Source organism: Carcharhinus amblyrhynchos, chromosome 2, assembly GCF_965287045.1.
Source record: "Carcharhinus amblyrhynchos chromosome 2, sCarAmb.v2.hapA, whole genome shotgun sequence".
NCBI classification, from domain to species: domain Eukaryota; kingdom Metazoa; phylum Chordata; class Chondrichthyes; order Carcharhiniformes; family Carcharhinidae; genus Carcharhinus; species Carcharhinus amblyrhynchos.
The window spans coordinates 113,550,325-113,568,938 of NC_137325.1; the positions used below are offsets into that span (position 1 = coordinate 113,550,325).

At 41.5% G+C, this 18,614-nt stretch overlaps 1 protein-coding gene across 4 annotated transcripts in view; it reads right to left on the reverse strand.

Moving 5' to 3' along the window:
• Nucleotides 1-18,614, reverse strand: part of arhgap21a (Rho GTPase activating protein 21a) — a 215,185-nt gene that overhangs the window by 82,813 nt on the left and 113,758 nt on the right. For all 4 annotated transcript variants that reach the window (XM_080211355.1, XM_080211346.1, XM_080211363.1 and 1 more), the window contains 3 exons: nt 8,095-8,187; nt 4,424-4,502; nt 1,872-1,926 (listed from right to left, as the gene is read on the reverse strand). In XM_080211355.1, the coding sequence (XP_080067481.1) occupies nt 1,872-1,926; nt 4,424-4,502; nt 8,095-8,187 (227 nt within the window). The remainder of the gene's footprint in view (nt 1-1,871; nt 1,927-4,423; nt 4,503-8,094; nt 8,188-18,614) is intronic.

Genomic DNA, 18,614 nt, shown 5'->3' on the forward strand with positions numbered 1-18,614 from the left:
CTTATTATTGTATTACATCCAGATAGCATTCAAATTCCATGAAAACATACCACGTTAACAGCTATGTTATTTTATTACAAATAGCTTAGCAGTTCTCAAAAAATTATATCAAGCATTGGCTCATGGAATCTCTCTCCCTGATTATGTTAGGGATTAACTGGAGACAGAACTATTTCTCAAAGTTTGCAAAAACGCAAATGCAACGCACATTTATAGAGAAAAAAATTGCCATTCAGCCGTTAAAAAATAAAGCATCTAAAGAAATATGACTTAACAAGAGAAATATGGATTAATAAGAAATCATCAGGGCTTCAGGAAAGGGAGCTGCTACCTGAATTTTAAGTTCACTAAAGTTCATGGAAATAAAGGCAAATTATTGACCTGATTAGAAAGCTGGCTGAACAGTCAGAAGTGGAAAGTAGAAATACTTTTGATCAATGGTGCTATCTGCATCGAGGCCTCAACTTTTCACCTTATTTAGTAATGAATTAGATGATAGGACAGAAAGCCACAGATACAAACTTGATGACCCAGAGAGTTACCATTCTAAGCAGTGTAGATGGAAGTGTAAAATTACAAAGATGCATTAATAAATTAAGAGTATGGTCAAAACTGTGGCAAGTATATTTCAATGTAGAAGCCATCCACTATGCAAACAGGACAGATCTATTCTGAAGAGATAGAACAGGGTACTTTTTGATGCAAAACTAGAAAGAGTGGAGGTCCATTGAATCTTGAGGGTCCAGGTATACAGATAATTAAAACGTCATGAATGGGTACAGAAAATCATCAAAAGGACTAATGGAATGCTGGTCTTTATGTTTTGTGGGCTAGAATACAAGATTTTACAAGACACCTCAGCTCTCCAAAGCCATGGATCGACCACACCTGCAGCACAGTGAGCATGTCAAGGAGAATGGAAGCAGTGCAAGGTAGATTTACTGGAATGATGCTGAGACTTGAAGGAAGGATCACATACGAAGTACGGTTGTATTCTCAGAAATTTAAACGGTTCAGGGGTGATTTGATTAAAATTTTCAAGATAACAAGGAGAACAGTTACAGACGATAGAAATAAACTATTTCTACTGATTGGGGAGTCCAGGAGCGGGGCCATTGTATAGAGATTAGATCTAGACTTTCAGGAATGAATAAATAAAAACTTTTCACATAAAGGGTGGTAGAACTTTTGAATTCTCTTCCAAAAGCAACAACTAACAATAGATCTATTAACTTTAAATCTGAGATTAATAGATTCTTATTGACCAAAGATATTAGCGATATGGAGCAAAGATGGACATGTGGAGTCACAAGTCAGCCATGATTTCACTCAATGGTGGGACAAGCTCCAAGGATAAATGGTTTACTTCTGCTCCCGTGAGGACATTATTGCTGGTTGCTCAGCATTATGGTGAGTCCAGCAGCTGGAACTGACAACAGATGCATCCGGGAGTTCTGAGCTTGTAAACTAGCTATTATAATTTAGACTGACCTTCCCAGGAAGAAGTCTGAGGAATGTAGAGAAAACAAAGAATGTAGCCCCAATTCCTATCAGTGCCCCATTATTCACAAAACATTTTGCAGCAATTAAGAATGTAGATAATGGAAGCACTGAAAATTATGTTTTGTGCATAACATTTCAAACGTAATGACAAAGTTTTACTTCAACAAGAATGTTAAGATGGATATTCAAATAAAGACAATAATCAAGGCAGCTAATAAATATTGGTTGTTAAACTGGAGCTTCAGAAGAGTCAAACTACGTTCAAAAATCTTAGCACTCTGTTTATACTAACATCAGCAAAACAGACAGATTTCAACTCTCAATATAATCCACCTTGCAAGCAACAAGTTGACTGCTAAAAAAATTACCAGCTGCAAGATGTCTTCATCTTTTGGCATAACACAAAGCTCCAGCACAGAGTCACTGTAAAAACAGAATAAACAGATGTATTCATTAGGTCTGTTTGTCATTGATAGCTACATTAGGCTAGGTAGCCTAATGACTAAATTATAAAAATCTGATTCTAAATCTCAATTTCAATCTTCTCAACTGGCCTCTCTTCTCTATCTGGACTGCAAAATGGAGCTCTTTCCATTGCAATTCATATACCCTCTCAAGATAAACAATCCCACTGCGCTATTCCAAGATGAAGAATATCCTGGCCAAAGTGGCTCTCAAACATCAAAGGCAAACAGCTTAATTAGTTGCTGATAAACTGGTGTTGTGGATCTTCCTATGGGCATTTCCAACCTTACAACTAGACTCCTCTTCAAAAATCCTTTATCAACTGTAAAGACCTTCGGGACATCAGGAGGTTGTTAAAAAAAACTACGTAAACTAATTTCTTTAATTGCTCGAAAGTTGACAATATGCAAGATAGTATACACAATGTTAACAGTTGGGGTTAACTATCTGGTATTTAGCAGAACCAACTCGGGAGCACAGTTTATCTGCATTTTGGTAATCCTTGCTTTCAATCATACTGAGGTAGGGTTGCTTGGAATTGGCATCATGCCAGTTCTAATGAAAAGTCACAGACGTGAAATATCAACTGTTTTTCTTTTCACAGATACTGGCTGACTTATTATTTTCAGTATTTTCGCCAGACCTGGGGATCAACAAAACTGGGATTTGGCTCACTGATGGATAACTAGAGATAAACTCCAGTCATAAAATATCTACCAAATTTTGCTTTCTGCCTCTGAACCAATTTTGGTTTCAGTTTATCACTCTGCCTTACTCCCCATGGGCTATTCCTTTATTTTCCTAACTAGTTTTCCATAGAGTATATCAAATGCACTGTCAACAACCCTCCTTATTACTGAAGTTAACTGTAAAGCCAAACCTTGAGTAAAAGGCTAGTCCAAGTAACTGAACCCATCTGATTCTATGTTGGAACGACTAAAACAAGGTTCTACGATATCAGTTCATGAGTATTCATGATCAGAAAACAGCAGTGTGATTGATCTTGTTACAACTGAAGCTCAAAAAATGTTTTAGAACCAGCTATTTTGGTTTATAAGATTATTTAGTTTGGACAGAAGCTTTAACTGTACAGCAGTTAAAGAGGGTGATGTGGCCTGTATTGGAGCCTGCCTGAAAGTGGGTCTGGGAGGTTTAGCTGTTTATCAAAAAGGCTGCTCATTTTATTGAGAGAAAGGTGCAAGGTACTTCTGCTTGCAGACAATGTCAGCAGTTTCTAAGTCCACAGTGAATAGATCTTCAAAGTTCCAGGGAGCTGTTAGGTATCAAGTTATAAATGTTGGTGCAGTAACTAACCATTTACTTATAGGATGGAAGGGAATTAGCATCAAAAATAAGTAATCAGTGTTCTACTTGGATACAAAACTACATGCATTCCATTGCATTGGGGAAGAGAGTTGAGGAAGCCATTTTGAGATCAGATTACAGGTTTTCCTAAAAACTCAAAATATCACTGAGAGACTGGAGCCAACTCAGAAAAAAAGCAAAGAACAGCAAGCACCTTAAGCACAGAAAATGCTGACTCCAAATTCCAAATGCAGGTGCTTAAATTGAAGACAAAGTTTGAGGGGAATTAAAAAGGAGATTGAAAGATTTGCCAACCTGGAGCTAGAGAAAAAAATCTACAGGGTAACTTTCACAGCAAAAGATGTTCCTACGATTAGAGGTTACCTGGTTGTGAAAGTGAAAACGAAGCAACCCAATAGGAACAATTCCGTGGAGAATGCATTGTCTGATAAGGAACATGGAAGCATTATTTCTATAGGTTAAAGTACAAGTTGTGTACAAGAGAAACTCGTGTTTAGTCAACTGTGTTTTTCAATCATTTTATACAATAGAAGTTTTAAAATGTGGAAACTTGATTTCATTCTTTCAGCTAATAATTGGGAGTTTTTTTTATAAAGATAACAGTCTTTACGGAGATCATAAAGATCTAGCCAGCCCCACCAATGTAAGAAGTGACATCAATTGACAGAGCATTGGTGCAAATTAATATCTCACCCTTTGTGTTTCATCCACCTTAAAAAAAACAAATGTAATGAATTGTAGTGCAGCGAAGTAACTGTGGCATGTCAGATCACTCTGCCGAAAATTAGAGCAGTGTTAATGAAGAATCAGAGCAATATGTTGATGAAAAGTGTTGAAATATGCATATTTATGTTCACAACATTTTCCTTTGAAAAGGGACTTTCACCAAGGAGTAGTTTTTGGCAAAGCTGAGGGGGAGGGAAAAAAATGTTTTGCTTTGATTGTACTTCATTACAACTCTGAAGACAGTCACAACATTTACTGTAAAGCATTTTAAAAGGTGGTATTCTTTGCAGCCTGAAGTGTGATTATAGCCAATGAAGAAACTGCAAAGTATCAAATCCACGTCAGATTTCTACCTTATTATTGTGGATAACCTTGCAAAATTACGAAAAAGTAGCATTCATACCTGTCCTGAATCAAGGCAATAACTTGAGAGTATGTTTTTCCAATAATGCTTTCCCCATTTACTTTGACAATTCGGTCACCTGAGTTGCAGAAAGAATTACAAGCAAAAATTTTAAGTAATCATGAAAACACCAGAAACTACAACAAACTACGCCTTTTTGTCAGATATAACAACCACATACGATGAGATAAGTCCCAATGATCTGAAACAGACTGAACATTATTTATTTTCAAATGGGAGGGTGAATTCATTGTTACTTTTAAGTGATTTGGCTAACATGGTTTCCAAATTAAATTTCTTTAAATTGTTTAAAGATCAAAAATAGGTTCTTTCCAATAGTTAATAACCTTTAAACAAACAAAAGTGATTATGAAGTCTGACTATTAATTCCAGAGTATTAAATAAGCTTTTGTAAAGATCACGGCCTGGGACTCCCCCAGTCCACCTGGCTTCCTGGTACTGCCTGCCAGGCACTGGAGGTTCGTTCACATAAGTACACCCAAAAAATGGGTGGGGAATTCTCCTGCATGGTGGGCACTTAGGCTTTGTTTTGGAGAATCCTCTTCAGAAGGAGATGCAGTATCTCCTTTCCAGATATACAGTAAGCACATACATCTGGCATATGTAGACATGAAACACTGATAACATTTAGAAATTATAACATGGAAACAGGCCATCTGACTCAAAAAGTATGCTTTGTCTGAAGAGCGCACAAGAAACAATACTTTTCACTGTATACTAATACATGTGACAATAATAAATCAAGTTGTTAATTTATCAGCAAGTGCATGGTGTGACAACTCAATTGCTAAGCTAACTGTCATATGGTTACTGGCTCAACCTCCAAAAGAATATAAATGGACACAGCTGGAACAGTTGTTGTGGGAATTTTATATGGAGTTCACATCTCTGCCAAGTTGGATGCACAATAAACTTGTTTAAGGTAAAGTACTTGCTGCTGCATTATTCCTCCATCATACACTAACAATTAGTATTTACATGCAGTACAAAGACAGGGATCTGAAATAGATCCCATAGACAAGATAAATCACATAAGCTGAGAAAAAAGTTTCAAATTAAAGAAGGAGTTGTGAGGAGCAGCCTTAAAGTGAAGCAGGCTTAAGAGAACCTCTGAAGATCTGAGCAGGCAGCTGAAAGTTGGTGACTCCTTACGTAGGCCTTTTTTAAACAGTGTTCTGGCTTGACGTGGTCAAAGATCTGTAAATATGCTTGGAAGGTGGAGCTTGAGTGTACTGAGAGATCCAGAGGAATTTCAGAAGGCGAGACTGAAACCGTAGTAGGTGGATCCTTGAAGCTGTCAGAGTGAGAGCAACGTTTGGAGCTAATTCCAAGCTGAGCTCTTCAAACGTGGAAGCATGTGAGAAAGACCGTTTCAGGACACCCGTTGGCTCAATGTGTGACTTGCGTCTGTGTGGGTTGTTAAGAAATCCATTGCATCTGCTTTGGTTGTATCAATTATTCATTTTGGATTGTGCCGTGTCTGACCACAGTTCGCCAGTTAGTTCACATGTATTGCATGCTTACCCTGAGCACAAGATAGATGTGGTAAATTGCTTCGTCTTTCCAAATTTGGATGAGTCTGTAAAGAGATAGCTCAGGTGACGGAATAGTAAATATTTGATCATTTGTGTGTTTGTATGGAGATTTTCCTAGTTTTTTTTTCCCTGGTGTAACATAGTTAATTTTCTTGTCAATAAATGCTATAATCTGTGTGTTAATAGTTCTCATGATGTGGATGTGCCAGCGTTGGACTGGGGTAAACACAGTAAAAAGTTTGACAACACCAGGTTTTAGTCCAACCGATTTATTTGATAGTAAACGCACAAGCTTTTGAAAGCTTGTGCATTTACTATCAAATAAATCGGTTGGACTAAAACCTGGTGTTGTCAAACTTTTTACTGTGTTAATAGTTCATCAGCAGACTCCTGCTAATTTTTTTTTCAGTAACTTTCCTCCACATTTCTAAAAAAATTTAAGGATCTACCAAGTTATCCAACATTATCAACTGGGAGCTTAACACTCCACATGAGTAACAATCCTAATCACTGTTCTCATATCTTTTTGTTCCTCTTTCCTTCATCCAAGGGACACTTATTCCTATCTACACTTGCTTGAGAATCATCTTTTATGTCTTTACTCATCCCTTACGATACTTTGCAGCATCATCCCTTTTGTCATATAATCTCTCCCCGATTCCATCCCATTACAGACCCCTTTCTGTCCTTTCCCCCTACTCTCTCCCCTGCCACTGCACTTGGTTAATGTCCATGACATTTTTTCAATCTTAATGAATGGTCATCATGTTGAAACGTTAACTCTGACAGATATTTCTTTGCACAAAGTTGAGAGGACTAATTCCTTGCATTATTGGATGCAACAAGTCAGTATCGAAGATTAAGTTGGATAGGTCGACGGAAAAAGTTGGAGGGATATGGAAATGGGCTGTACAAACGTGATAGCAACTTGCAATTGCCTTTTAACACGTTCAATTCAGTCAAACATCTCAAGACACAAAGAAAGAATTTTTCTTCTCACGTGGAGATTGATGTTGCGAGAAATCTCTTGGTTGGGCAGAATGGCCAGTTTCCATAATATAACTTCTAAGTAAAAAGTTCTTAAACATCAAAACAAGACTGGACTTTTAATAAACAGTTGGGAATTAGAAATAGGGGCCAGTTCTAGGTCTTGACCCATCATAGCATACTTGAGGCACACCCACTGCAATTTTCAATGCTCCCGCCAAATTAAAGATAACTCTAAAGGCCATAAAGTCAGGCTCATGACACAGAATCAATGGGAGGCCCTCCAACCCTTGCTGATTAGCAACCCACTGATGAAGGTAGGAGGTGGTTATCTGATCTTGATATAATGAGGGACAAGTGTAGGTAGGTAGGTTCATTGGATTTCTTAAAAGCCAGTCATCTACCATGATGCAGGAAGAGCAATGTCTTCAGGGGACAGCCAGGTAGCCAGGTTGGGGATTTGGGGGCAAGGTGGAAATGACATTTCTATATCAGGCACCACCCAGTTGAGACCCAACATTAGGAAGGGAGGGGGAGGCTGCCGAAAGCCACCTCCTACCCTTCCCTCTAACCCCTTTCACCTCTGCAGTTACAATAACTATACAGGTGCTCGGCAGTTAACTACATTTAACATCAGCACCTTTACACAAATGTCACTAAAATGGAAGGATCTGTACAATTAATGTACCATTACACATAACTTGTACTTGAGTGCAGCTGTCCCAGCAGTGCCACAAGAAGTTGCACCATTTCTTCAAAGTACACCGAAGTTTAAATCTTCTGTACAATATAGGTGCAACGAAAATACATGACCTGTTTTAATATATCAAAGGCCAGTGTGAAATACAGCTTTTTTTTTATTAGTCACAAATAAGGCTTATACTGCAAGGAAGTTACTGTGAAATTCTCCCAGTCGCCACACTACGGCACCTGTTCGACTCAATGCACCTAACCACAAGGTCTTTCAGACTGTGGAAGGAAACCCACACAGACACAGAGAACATGCAAATAGGCTGGAATCGAACCCAGGTCCTTACGCTGAGAAGCAGCAGTGCTAACTACCGTGCCAACCAACTATATAATGATCTGCTGTAACTAACAATACAAAGCGCAACGATTTTTCAGTACCTGTACATAATCCAGCTCCATGTGCTGGTCCACCTTCTTTAACCTGTTTTACAAAGATGGTGTCCATTGGCTCCAGTTTGCCTCTGGTTTGCCCTGCAACAAAAAAGATGCTTTATGTCAACTTTAAAAAGGAAATATTTCACATGGAACAGTGAAAATCTAAAGTCAAATCCATTTTTTAAATACCTTTAAGAGTTAATTGGATGTCAATAAGATTGTTTAAAAAGTCTACTCAACACCATTTAACATCAAAATTATGGTGGTTAATCTTGATCAATGCAAATACAACAATCCAAGCCAAACGTAGAAAATCAATTGAACTGTCAACTACAATACATCCAAAATAGGAAAGACCACAGATTACAGTTTAATACACCACTTAAAAAAAAAATCACAAAATAATTCAGTTGCAACACATATATATATATATATATATAATATAACCAGACTGAATTGTGTTGTACACTACAGAAGTAATTTAAAAATATAAAATGTACATTGCAACATACATAAGAACATAAGAAATAGGAGCAGGAGTAGGCCATCTAGCCCTTCGAGCCTGCCCCGCCATTCAATAAGATCATGGCTGATCTGAAGTAGATCAGTTCCACTTTCCCGCTTTCTCCCCATAATCCTTAATTCCCTTGTCTGTCAAAAACCGATCTACCCGTGACTTAAATATATTTAGCGAGGTAGCCTCCACCACTTCAATGGGCAGAGAATTCCAGAGATTCACCACCCTTTGAGTGAAGTTCCTCCTCAACTCTGATCTAAACTGCAACCCCCGCTTATCTTGAGGCTGCGCCCTCTAGTCCTGCTATCCTTTCTAAGCAGAAAGAATCTCTCTACCTCTACCCTATCCATCCTTTTCGTTATCTTATACGTCTCTATAAGATCCCCCCTCATCTTCTAAACTCCAATGAGTACAGACCCCGTCTATTTAGTCTCTCTTCATAGTCCAGCCCCCTCATCTCCAGTATCAGCCTAGTGAACCTCCTCTGCACTCCCTCCAAGGCCAAAATATCCTTGCGCAAGTGCAGCGACCAAAACTGCACACAGTACTCCAGCTGCGGCCTCACCAGTGCCCTGTACAGTTGCAGCAAGACCTCCCTGCTTTTATATTTTATCCCCCTCGCTATAAAGGCCAGCATTCCATTCGCCTTCTTGATCACCTGCTGCACCTGCAGACTGGGTTTTTGCGACTCATGCACAAGGACCCCAAGGCCCCTCTGCACCGTAGCATGCTGCAGCTTTTCGCCCTTTAAGTAGTAATCCCTCCTATTATTTCTGCCAAAGTGGATAACCTCACACTTGCTAACATTGTACTCTATCTGCCAGGTCCTCGCCCACTCGCTCAGCATATCCAGATCCCTCTACAGACTTTCCACACCCTCCGCGCAATTTGCTTTTCCACTCATCTTCGTGTCATCAGCAAATTTCGTCACCCTACACTCAGCCCCCTCCTCCAGGTCATCTATATAAATGGTAAATAGCTGAGGCCCCAGCACCGATCCCTGCGGCACTCCACTAGTCACCAACCGCCAATCAGAATAGCACCCATTGATACCAACTCTCTGCCTCCTATTAGGCAACCAATCCTCTATCCACGCTAACACCTTACCCCCAACTCCGTGCACCCTAACCTTCTGAAGCAACCTTTTGTGAGGCACCTTATCAAACGCCTTTTGAAAATCTAGAAACACCACATCCACCGGTTCCTCTCTGTCTACCGCACTAGTCACGCCTTCATAGAAATCCAATAAATTCGTCAAACACGACTTCCCCTTAACGAATCCGTGCTGCGTCTGCTCTATCAAACCATTCCTTTCCAGGTGCCTCGCTATTTCTTCTTTGATGACGGATTCAAGCATTTTTCCAACTACAGACATTAAACTAACCGGCCTATAATTCCCTGCCTTTTGTCTGCTACCTTTTTTAAACAGCGGCGTAACATTAGCCGTTTTCCAATCTTCTGGCACTTCCCCAGAATCCAGAGAATTTTGGTAAATAATCACTAAGGCATCCACTATCACCTCTGCCATTTCCTTCAGAACCCTGGGATGCATTCCATCCGGTCCTGGGGACTTGTCCACCATCAGTCCCATTAGTCTATCAAGCACTGCCTCTCTAGTGACAGTAATCGCATTCAGGCCCTCAACTCCTACCATCCTTCTATCTTTAATATCCGGCAAGCTATTTGCGTCCTCCTCCATGAAGACCGAGGCAAAAAACTTATTTAAAGCCTCAGCCATTTCCTCATCTCCCACCACTAAATCCCCCCTCTCATCCTCTAAGGGTCCAACATTCACTCTAGCCAGCCTCCTCCTCTTTATATATTTGTAAAAACTCTTACTGTCCTTTTTTATATTTGGTGCTAGTTTAGTTTCATAGTCTATCCTTCCTTTCTTTATCAACTTCTTAGTCATTCTTTGTTGATTTTTAAACCTTTCCCAATCTTCTAATCGCCCATTACTTTTAGCCTGTATACTGTAAATACTCCAATGAAGAACTTGCAACAAATACCTATTGCCTAATACCTATCTGCCATAAATACCTATTGAAAGCAATCAGAATGAGAGTTTAACCATTAGCCACTAGAAACTTATTTTAAAGAACAAGATTACAGGGATCAATCTGGATGATTCTGAGTAACAACCAACAGGCAGCTTTGAAGGAACAAAGTGGTGGTACCTGAAATATAGTTGCAGGTGAACATCAACTGAAAGAATCAGGTTTGGGAACGTGTAGGAGTAAAAACTGTCAGCAACAAGCTTTCAAATAAAAAATGGATGAAGGAAGCAGAAGTTAGGAGTTTACCAGCTTCTTAAATTCAGTGTTTCGTGGGAAATTACATTTAACTTCTTAAACTCAAACAGGTTGAGCAAGATTAAGGATATGCATTAAAGAACAGAAGACACATGACAATGCCAAAGAAAATGTGTTTCAGCATGACCAACAACTCAAATTAATACACCAGAATGCCCATAGGATTGCTCAGTAATACAGGGTATTTGCTGTTGTGACAACAGGGGTGTTTCTATTATATAGCAGTTAATATCTGACCAAATCATTTAAGTTTGGAGTTAATCATACATACAAAATTGCCTGAATGACAGGAAGAGTAGTGGTGAACAGTTATTATTTGGACTGGAGGAAGGTTTAAAGTAGAGTTCCCTCGAGGTCAGTGTAGAAGACCTTCTCTTCCTGTTATAAATTAATGACCCACACTTTGGTGTAGAGGGCACATTTCAAAATTTGCAGGTGAAAGGTGTAATGATAGTAGCAAAATTGATAGCGATAGATTTATTTTTCTTTATGCTTAAGAGGAATATTAAAAATTCAGCTTTATTCTATGGGTAGTCAGTATGCCTGCAAGGAACACAATTCAGATGCTAGAAGAGCAGGATGATGACTCATATTGGCCATGTAGTGTTTGCTTAAGACAGAGGTGGTGGATTTTTATTTATAGATCGAGATTTCCCCTGGGATTAAGTTGATTGAAAGGATCAAAAGCTATCCATTGGATGGTGTGTGATATTTATTATTGATGATGTGTATTAGTATACAATAAAAAGTATTGTTTTTTTGTGCACTATACAGAAAACATGCCATTTATACAGAAGGAAAAGAGAGTGCAGAATGTTATGGGGATATGGTTATGGGGATGGGGATATGGCTAAGGTCTTGAATAACTTTTTTGTTTCTGTCTTCACGGAGGAGGACGTGAATAATTTGCCGGGTGTTAGCGATGGAAAGGTGGTAGGACTGGAGGGTCTTAATGACATTACTGTTACTAGAGAGGTGGTGCGCGACAGACTGGAGGGGCTGATTGTGGACAAGTCCCCAGGACCGGATGGAATGCATCCGAGGGTTCTGAAAGAAATGGCGGAGGTTATAGTGGATGCCTTGGTGGTTATTTTCCAGACGTCGCTGGATTCCGGGGAAGTGCCGGAAGATTGGAAAATGGCTAATGTTACGCCGTTGTTTAAGAAGGGTGCCAGGCAAAAGGCGGGGAATTATAGGCCGGTTAGTTTAACGTCTGTGGTAGGTAAAATGTTAGAATCCGTCATTAAGGAGGAAATTGCGAGACATCTTGAAGGGAATTGCTTGATAGGGCAGACGCAACACGGTTTCATTAAAGGGAAGTCGTGTCTGACAAATTTACTGGAGTTCTATGAGGATGTGTCTAGGGCGGTGGATAGAGGAGAGCCGGTGGATGTGGTCTTTCTGGATTTTCAGAAGGCGTTTGATAAGGTACCTCACAAGAGGTTACTGCAGAAGGTCAGAGGACATGGAGTTGGGGGTAGGATGTTAGCGTGGATAGAGGATTGGTTGTCAAATAGGAGGCAGAGAGTGGGGGTCAATGGGTGCTATTCGGATTGGCGGTTGGTGACTAGTGGGGTGCCCCAGGGGTCGGTGCTGGGGCCTCAGCTATTTACCATTTATATAGATGATCTGGAGGAGGGAACCGAGTGTAGGGTGTCGAAATTTGCTGATGACACCAAGATTGGGGGAAAGGCAAATTGTGTGGAGGGTGTGGAGAGTCTGCAGAAGGATCTAGATAGGCTGGGCGAATGGGCCAGGAAATGGCAAATGGAATTTAATGTTGGCAAGTGTGAGGTGGTCCACTTTGGTAGGAAGAATGGTAGGAAGGACTATTACTTACGTGGCGAAAAACTGCAGCAGGCGACGGTGCAGAGGGACCTCGGGGTCCTTGTGCATGAGTCGCAAAAACCCAGCCTGCAGGTGCAGCAGGTGGTCAGGACGGCGAATGGGATGCTGGCCTTCATAGCGAGGGGGATTGAATATAAAAGTAGGGAGGTCTTGCTGCAGCTGTATAGGGCATTGGTGAGGCCGCAGCTGGAGTACTGTGTGCAGTTTTGGTCGCCGCACCTGCGCAAGGATATTTTGGCCTTGGAGGGAGTGCAGAGGAGGTTTACTAGGCTGATACCGGAGTTGAGGGGGTTGAGCTATGAGGAGAGGCTGAATAAACTAGGCTTGTACTCGTTAGAGTTTAGAAGAATGAGGGGAGATCTCATTGAGACGTATAAGATGATGAATGGGATGGATAGGATAGAGGTGGAGAGACTCTTCCCGCTCAAAAAAGACAGTAGGACTAGGGGGCACAGCCTCAAGATAAAGGGGAGGCGGTTTAGAACGGAGTTGAGGAGGAACTTCTTCACTCAAAGGGTGGTGAATATCTGGAATTCTCTGCCCGTTGAAGTGGTGGAGGCTGCCTCGCTAAATATTTTTAAGACGCGGGTTGATGGGTTTTTGATAAGAGAGGGGATTAAGGGTTATGGGGAGAGGGCGGGCAAGTGGAACTGAGCCACGACAGATCAGCCATGATCTTATTGAATGGCGGGGCAGGCTCGAAGGGCCAGATGGCCTACTCCTGCTCCTATTTCTTATGTTCTTATGTTCTTAATCAGAGCTACCAGTGCAGAAAAAGATCAACTTAATGCGAGGTAGATCCATTTAAAAGTCTGATGGCAACAGGAAAGAAGCTGTTTTTGAGTCGGTTGGCACATGGTCACAGACTTTGATAATGGGAGGAGCTAGGTCTATAGCAGGGAAAAAGTAGGCAGTGGCTGTTGGAGGTTGTCTGAAGTTTTCTTTGGAGAAGGTTGAAAGGAGATTTGACAGAAGTAGGCCAGAGTAGATAGAGAGCAACTGCTCCCATTGGTTGAAGGATTGAGAATCAGTAGGCACAGAATTAAGGTAATTAACAAAAGCATCAATGGTTAGGATCTGGAATGCATGATCTAACAACGTGGTCGAAGCTGATTCAATTGAGGCACTAAGAGAAAACTGGATTATCATAGAATTCTTACAGTGCAGGAGGTGGTCATTCAACCCAGCAAATCTGCATGACTCAGCATCTTACCCAGCTCAACCACACCAGCGCCCCCCCCACCCCACCTTGCCCTATCCCTGTAACTCCATGCATTTACCCTACTAATCCCCCCAGTCTACTCATTTTGGACACTAGGGGGCAATATAGCATGGTCAATTCAAGTAACTGGCACATCATTCGACTGTGGGAAGAAACTGGAGCACCAAGAGGTAACCCAGGTGAACAGGGGGAGAACATGCAAACTCCACACAGATGGTCACCCAAGTCTGGAAATGAACCTGGGTCCGTGGCGCTGAGAGGCAGCAGTGCTAACCACTGTGCAACCGTGCTGCCATGGTTCCAATTAGTTAAGTGCAATTCAGTCCGGGGAACAGAACTGTTGTAATTAGGTGAACTGACAGAAGTATGACCCTGATCACCTGTGATGGTTCAGGGTCAAAGATGCATGGCTTCAGCACCAAAATGGGAAGAGATTCATTGACAGTAACACTTTTCTCACGAAGCCAATCCTCAATACTGCCAGCAGCCATAAGCAGCTCACAGCCAAAAAGAAACATAAGCGGGAAAGTGGAACTGAGCCACGACAGATCAGCCATGATCTTATTGAATGGCGGGGCAGGCTCGAAGGGCTAGATGGCCTACTCCTGCTCCTATTTCTTATGTTCTTATGAACACAGAAGTGGAGATTCAACCAGAAGAGAAGGCTGGGGTACCAGAATATGATAAACAGAAATTACAACAAGGAGACAGATAAAAGCCCCAATGTTAATGTGAAGGTGATTTCCAAGATAGGTGAAGGGGGAACCGCGTGGGAAAAGTAAAAAGGAATTTGTGATCACAACGCAATTATAACAATAAATGTGACTTCTAGATTTTATGCATTCAGGCTGCACAGGGGAGATGATTCACACCAACATAATCGGATTTCAAATCTGTTTAAAGGCAGTGTGGACATGTAAATTGGAGGAGGCAGAAGGTGGATTGGACAAGTGCACAGAAAACAGGGGCAACACTCAAGATTTTATGATGCATCCCTAAGATGTGCAGTCAGTAGCTGAAGGGGCACACACCTCCCCAGCAAAAGGATTAAAAAAACTGCAGTTGCAGGAAATGAAGTGGCGAGCACAGAAGCCTTCCTCTCCCGTCTTGGATAGAACGTGGAATACAATTTTATGATCAAAATCAGGCTAGGAAAATGGATTGCACTTTCTGATTCACTTATATCTGTGATTAAATTCCCCATCCTTTTACATTCTGGCTTGCCAAGAATTCTCTATCACATCACTCCTACACAAATCTCATTAGCAGCCAGCCTTCAATTTCTGTGCATTTTATCACTTCCCCATACTATTCCAATGACTAAACGATGAAGATACAGAGTATGCCAATTGTCAAGATTGTGACATTGCCAAAACTGATGTATGCTCTTTCTTTTCACTTCCAAGGCCTTAAATGTCTACCCTGGAGTGTCTGTCTGTCTCCATGGAGCTTAAGCACAGCTCTCAAGTAAGTTTTCACAGCTACTGGCACAGCTGTGCAGACTTTGGATGTTAACATGCCTGATTCCTTAACAGAGTGGCACAATCCTTACACCCAGCATTACAACGCATCAATAACAATCCCTAAGTTGGTCTGCAGCAGGGCGGCAGCAATGATATGCACTAGCCCAGGAGAGGGACAATCAGTAAGGACTCATGAGGAGGCAGGAGACTAAGTGAGCCTGAGTGAGATGGAATCAGAGTGAAAATAAAATGAGGTTCACATTCCACCAAGTCTTTTTCAAGTTTAAATAGAGATCAAGATTCAAGCTCTGATAAGTTTAACGTACTTGAAGGTTGCTATTTCTATCTGGTTAAACAAGGAACTGCCTGATAGTGGTAATTATGTCAATCAGCTGAAAATAGTTGGTCCAATTGGCATTAATTATTTTAGCAGGAAGCTAAAATAGCTAGTAACACATCAGAAGGTCATAGGAAACTATGCCTGAGTGAGTTGCAAATTAAGTTCCAATTTGGGGGGGGGGGGGGGGGGGGGGGTGTGGGTGTGTGTGTGGGTGTGTGTGCGCGTGCGTGCATGTTCACTTTAAGTAAGGTTTATTGCAACTGGGAAACTGTATTCAGTATTAGTTGGGATTTATCATTACTAGGGTTATCAATACTGGTGAGGTTTAAGTTAAAGCCAAGTTAAATTAATACAAGTAAACCAAAATGAAATAAAGGCATAGCAGGGCAGCTCAGTTGCGGTTCATTACTGTCCTGTAGTATGTGGGAAGTTGTGGACAGTGCCAGTGAGTTGGACGACCACAGCTGCAGAAACCTGAGCTTTGGGTTTTGCCACTCAAGCAGCAACTAAAGTCACTGTGCCTCACCTACAAGGCGAAGACCTACATGGACAGCATGTTCAGAGAGGTGGTCACACTGCAAGTTAGGAACATGGAGGCAAGAAGAGTGACCACTGGGCAGTCCAAGAGGAACAGGCAGGTAGCACAGATGTCCCCCAAAGTCCTGTTTGCTAATCAGTTTTTTGTTTTGGATGCTAGAGAGGACATTGTTCCTCAAAAGTGCAGTTGGAGTAAGGTTTGCGGCACCACGAGTGGCCTAGCTATACAGGAGGGGAGGAAAAGAGAAGAGCAGTACTGATTTATTATTGTCACATGTATTAGCATACATTGAAAAGAAGTGTTTCTAATGCGCTATACAGACAAAGCGTACCCTTCAGGAGGAGAGAATTCAGACTGTAGTGTTACAGTCATAGCAAGGGTGTACAGAAAGATCAACGTAATGCAAGGTAGGTCCATTTAAAATTCTGATGGCAGCAGGGAAGTTGGTATGTGACTTCAGATTTTTGTATCTTTTTCCCAACAGAAGGAGGTGGAAGAGAGAGAATGTCCGCAGTGCATGGGGTCCTTAATTATGCTGGCTGCTTTGCTGAGGCAATGGAAAGAGGCAGCTGATAGAGGATCCATTAGCTGGAGGAATAGGCAGGAGCTTCTGTGATCGCAAATGTGATTTCAGGATAAGACCATAAGACATAGGGGCAAAATTACGCCACACGGCCCACTGAGTCTGCTCCGCTATTCAATCATGGCTAATATTTTTCTCATCTCCATTCTCCTGCTTTTTCCCCATAACCCCTGATCCCCTTATTAATCAAGAACCTATCTCTGCCTTAAAGACACTCAAAGACCTTCTCCACAGCCTTCTGCAGCAAAGAGTTCCATAGATTCACCATTCTCTGGCAGAAGAAATTCCTCCTCATCTGTTTTCAAGGGTCATCCCTTTAGCTTGAGGTTGTGCCCTCTGGTTCTCATTTTTCCTAATAGTGGAAACATCCTCTCCATGTCCACTCTATCCAGACCTCAGCCTCCTGTAAGTTTCACTAAGATCCCCCCTCATTCTTCTAAACTCCGATGAATAGACGCAGAGTCCCCAGCCATTCCTCACACGATAAGCTCTTCATTCCAGGGATCATTCTTGTGAACCTCCTCTGAACCCTTTCCAAAGCCAGCACACCCATCCTTAGATATGGGGGCCAAAACTGCTCACAATACTCCAAATGGGGCCTGACCAAAGCCTTATACAGCCTCAGAAGTACATCCGTGCTCTTGTATTCTAGCCCTCTCGACATGAATGCTAACATTGCATTTGCCTTGCTAACTGCCAAATGAACCTACATGTTAACCTTAAGAAAATCTTGAACAATAATTCCCAAGTCCCCTTGTATTTCTGATTTCCTAAGCATTTTCCATTTAGAAAATAGCCTATGCCTCCATTCCTCCTTCCAAAGTGCACAACCTCACATTTTTCAACACTGTATTCCATCATTTTTCCACATTGTATTCCATCTGCCACTTCTTTGTCCACTCTCTTAACTTGTCTAACTAAGTCCTTCTGCAGCTCCCCCCGCTTCCTCAATGCTACCTGTCCCTCTACATATCTCCACATCATCTGCAAACTTAGCAACAGTGCCTTTGGCTCCTTCCTTCAAATTGTAAATGTATACATGAAAAGTTGTGGTCCCAGCATTGACCCCTGAGGCACACCACTAGTCACCAGCCTCCATCCTGAAAAAGACCCCGTTATCCCCACTCTCTGCCTTCTGCCAGTCATCGAATCCTCTATCCATGCCAGGATTTTATCCTTAACACCATGAGCACTTAAATTTATTTAACAGTCTCCTATGTGGCACCTTGTCAAAGGCCTTTCATGACAGTATTTTGCCTCCCCAGTATCAGGTTTATGGATATCTCCAACCAGCTTCACAACATTCTGGAGGCTGAGAATGCACTGCCAGAGGTTATGATCCACACTCGGACCAATGATACAAGTAGAAATTGGGATGAGACCCTACAGATTGAGACTATTAGGTTACAAAAGAGATGGGTGAGCAGGACCTCAAAAGACAGTATGCCTGCAATACTCTCAAGACCACGTCCTATTTAGTACAGAAATAGGAGAATACATCAGATCAATGTATGACTAGAGAGATGGTACAGGAGAAAAGGCTTAGAATTTCTGGGACATTGGAACTGGTTCTGGGAAGGTGGGATCTGTACAAGTCTGGTCTACACCCGTACTGAATCAGGAATAGGCCACTCAGCTCTTTGAACCTGCTCCACCATTTAAGAAGCTGAGATGTCACATGACACCTGAAGGAGCAGCTC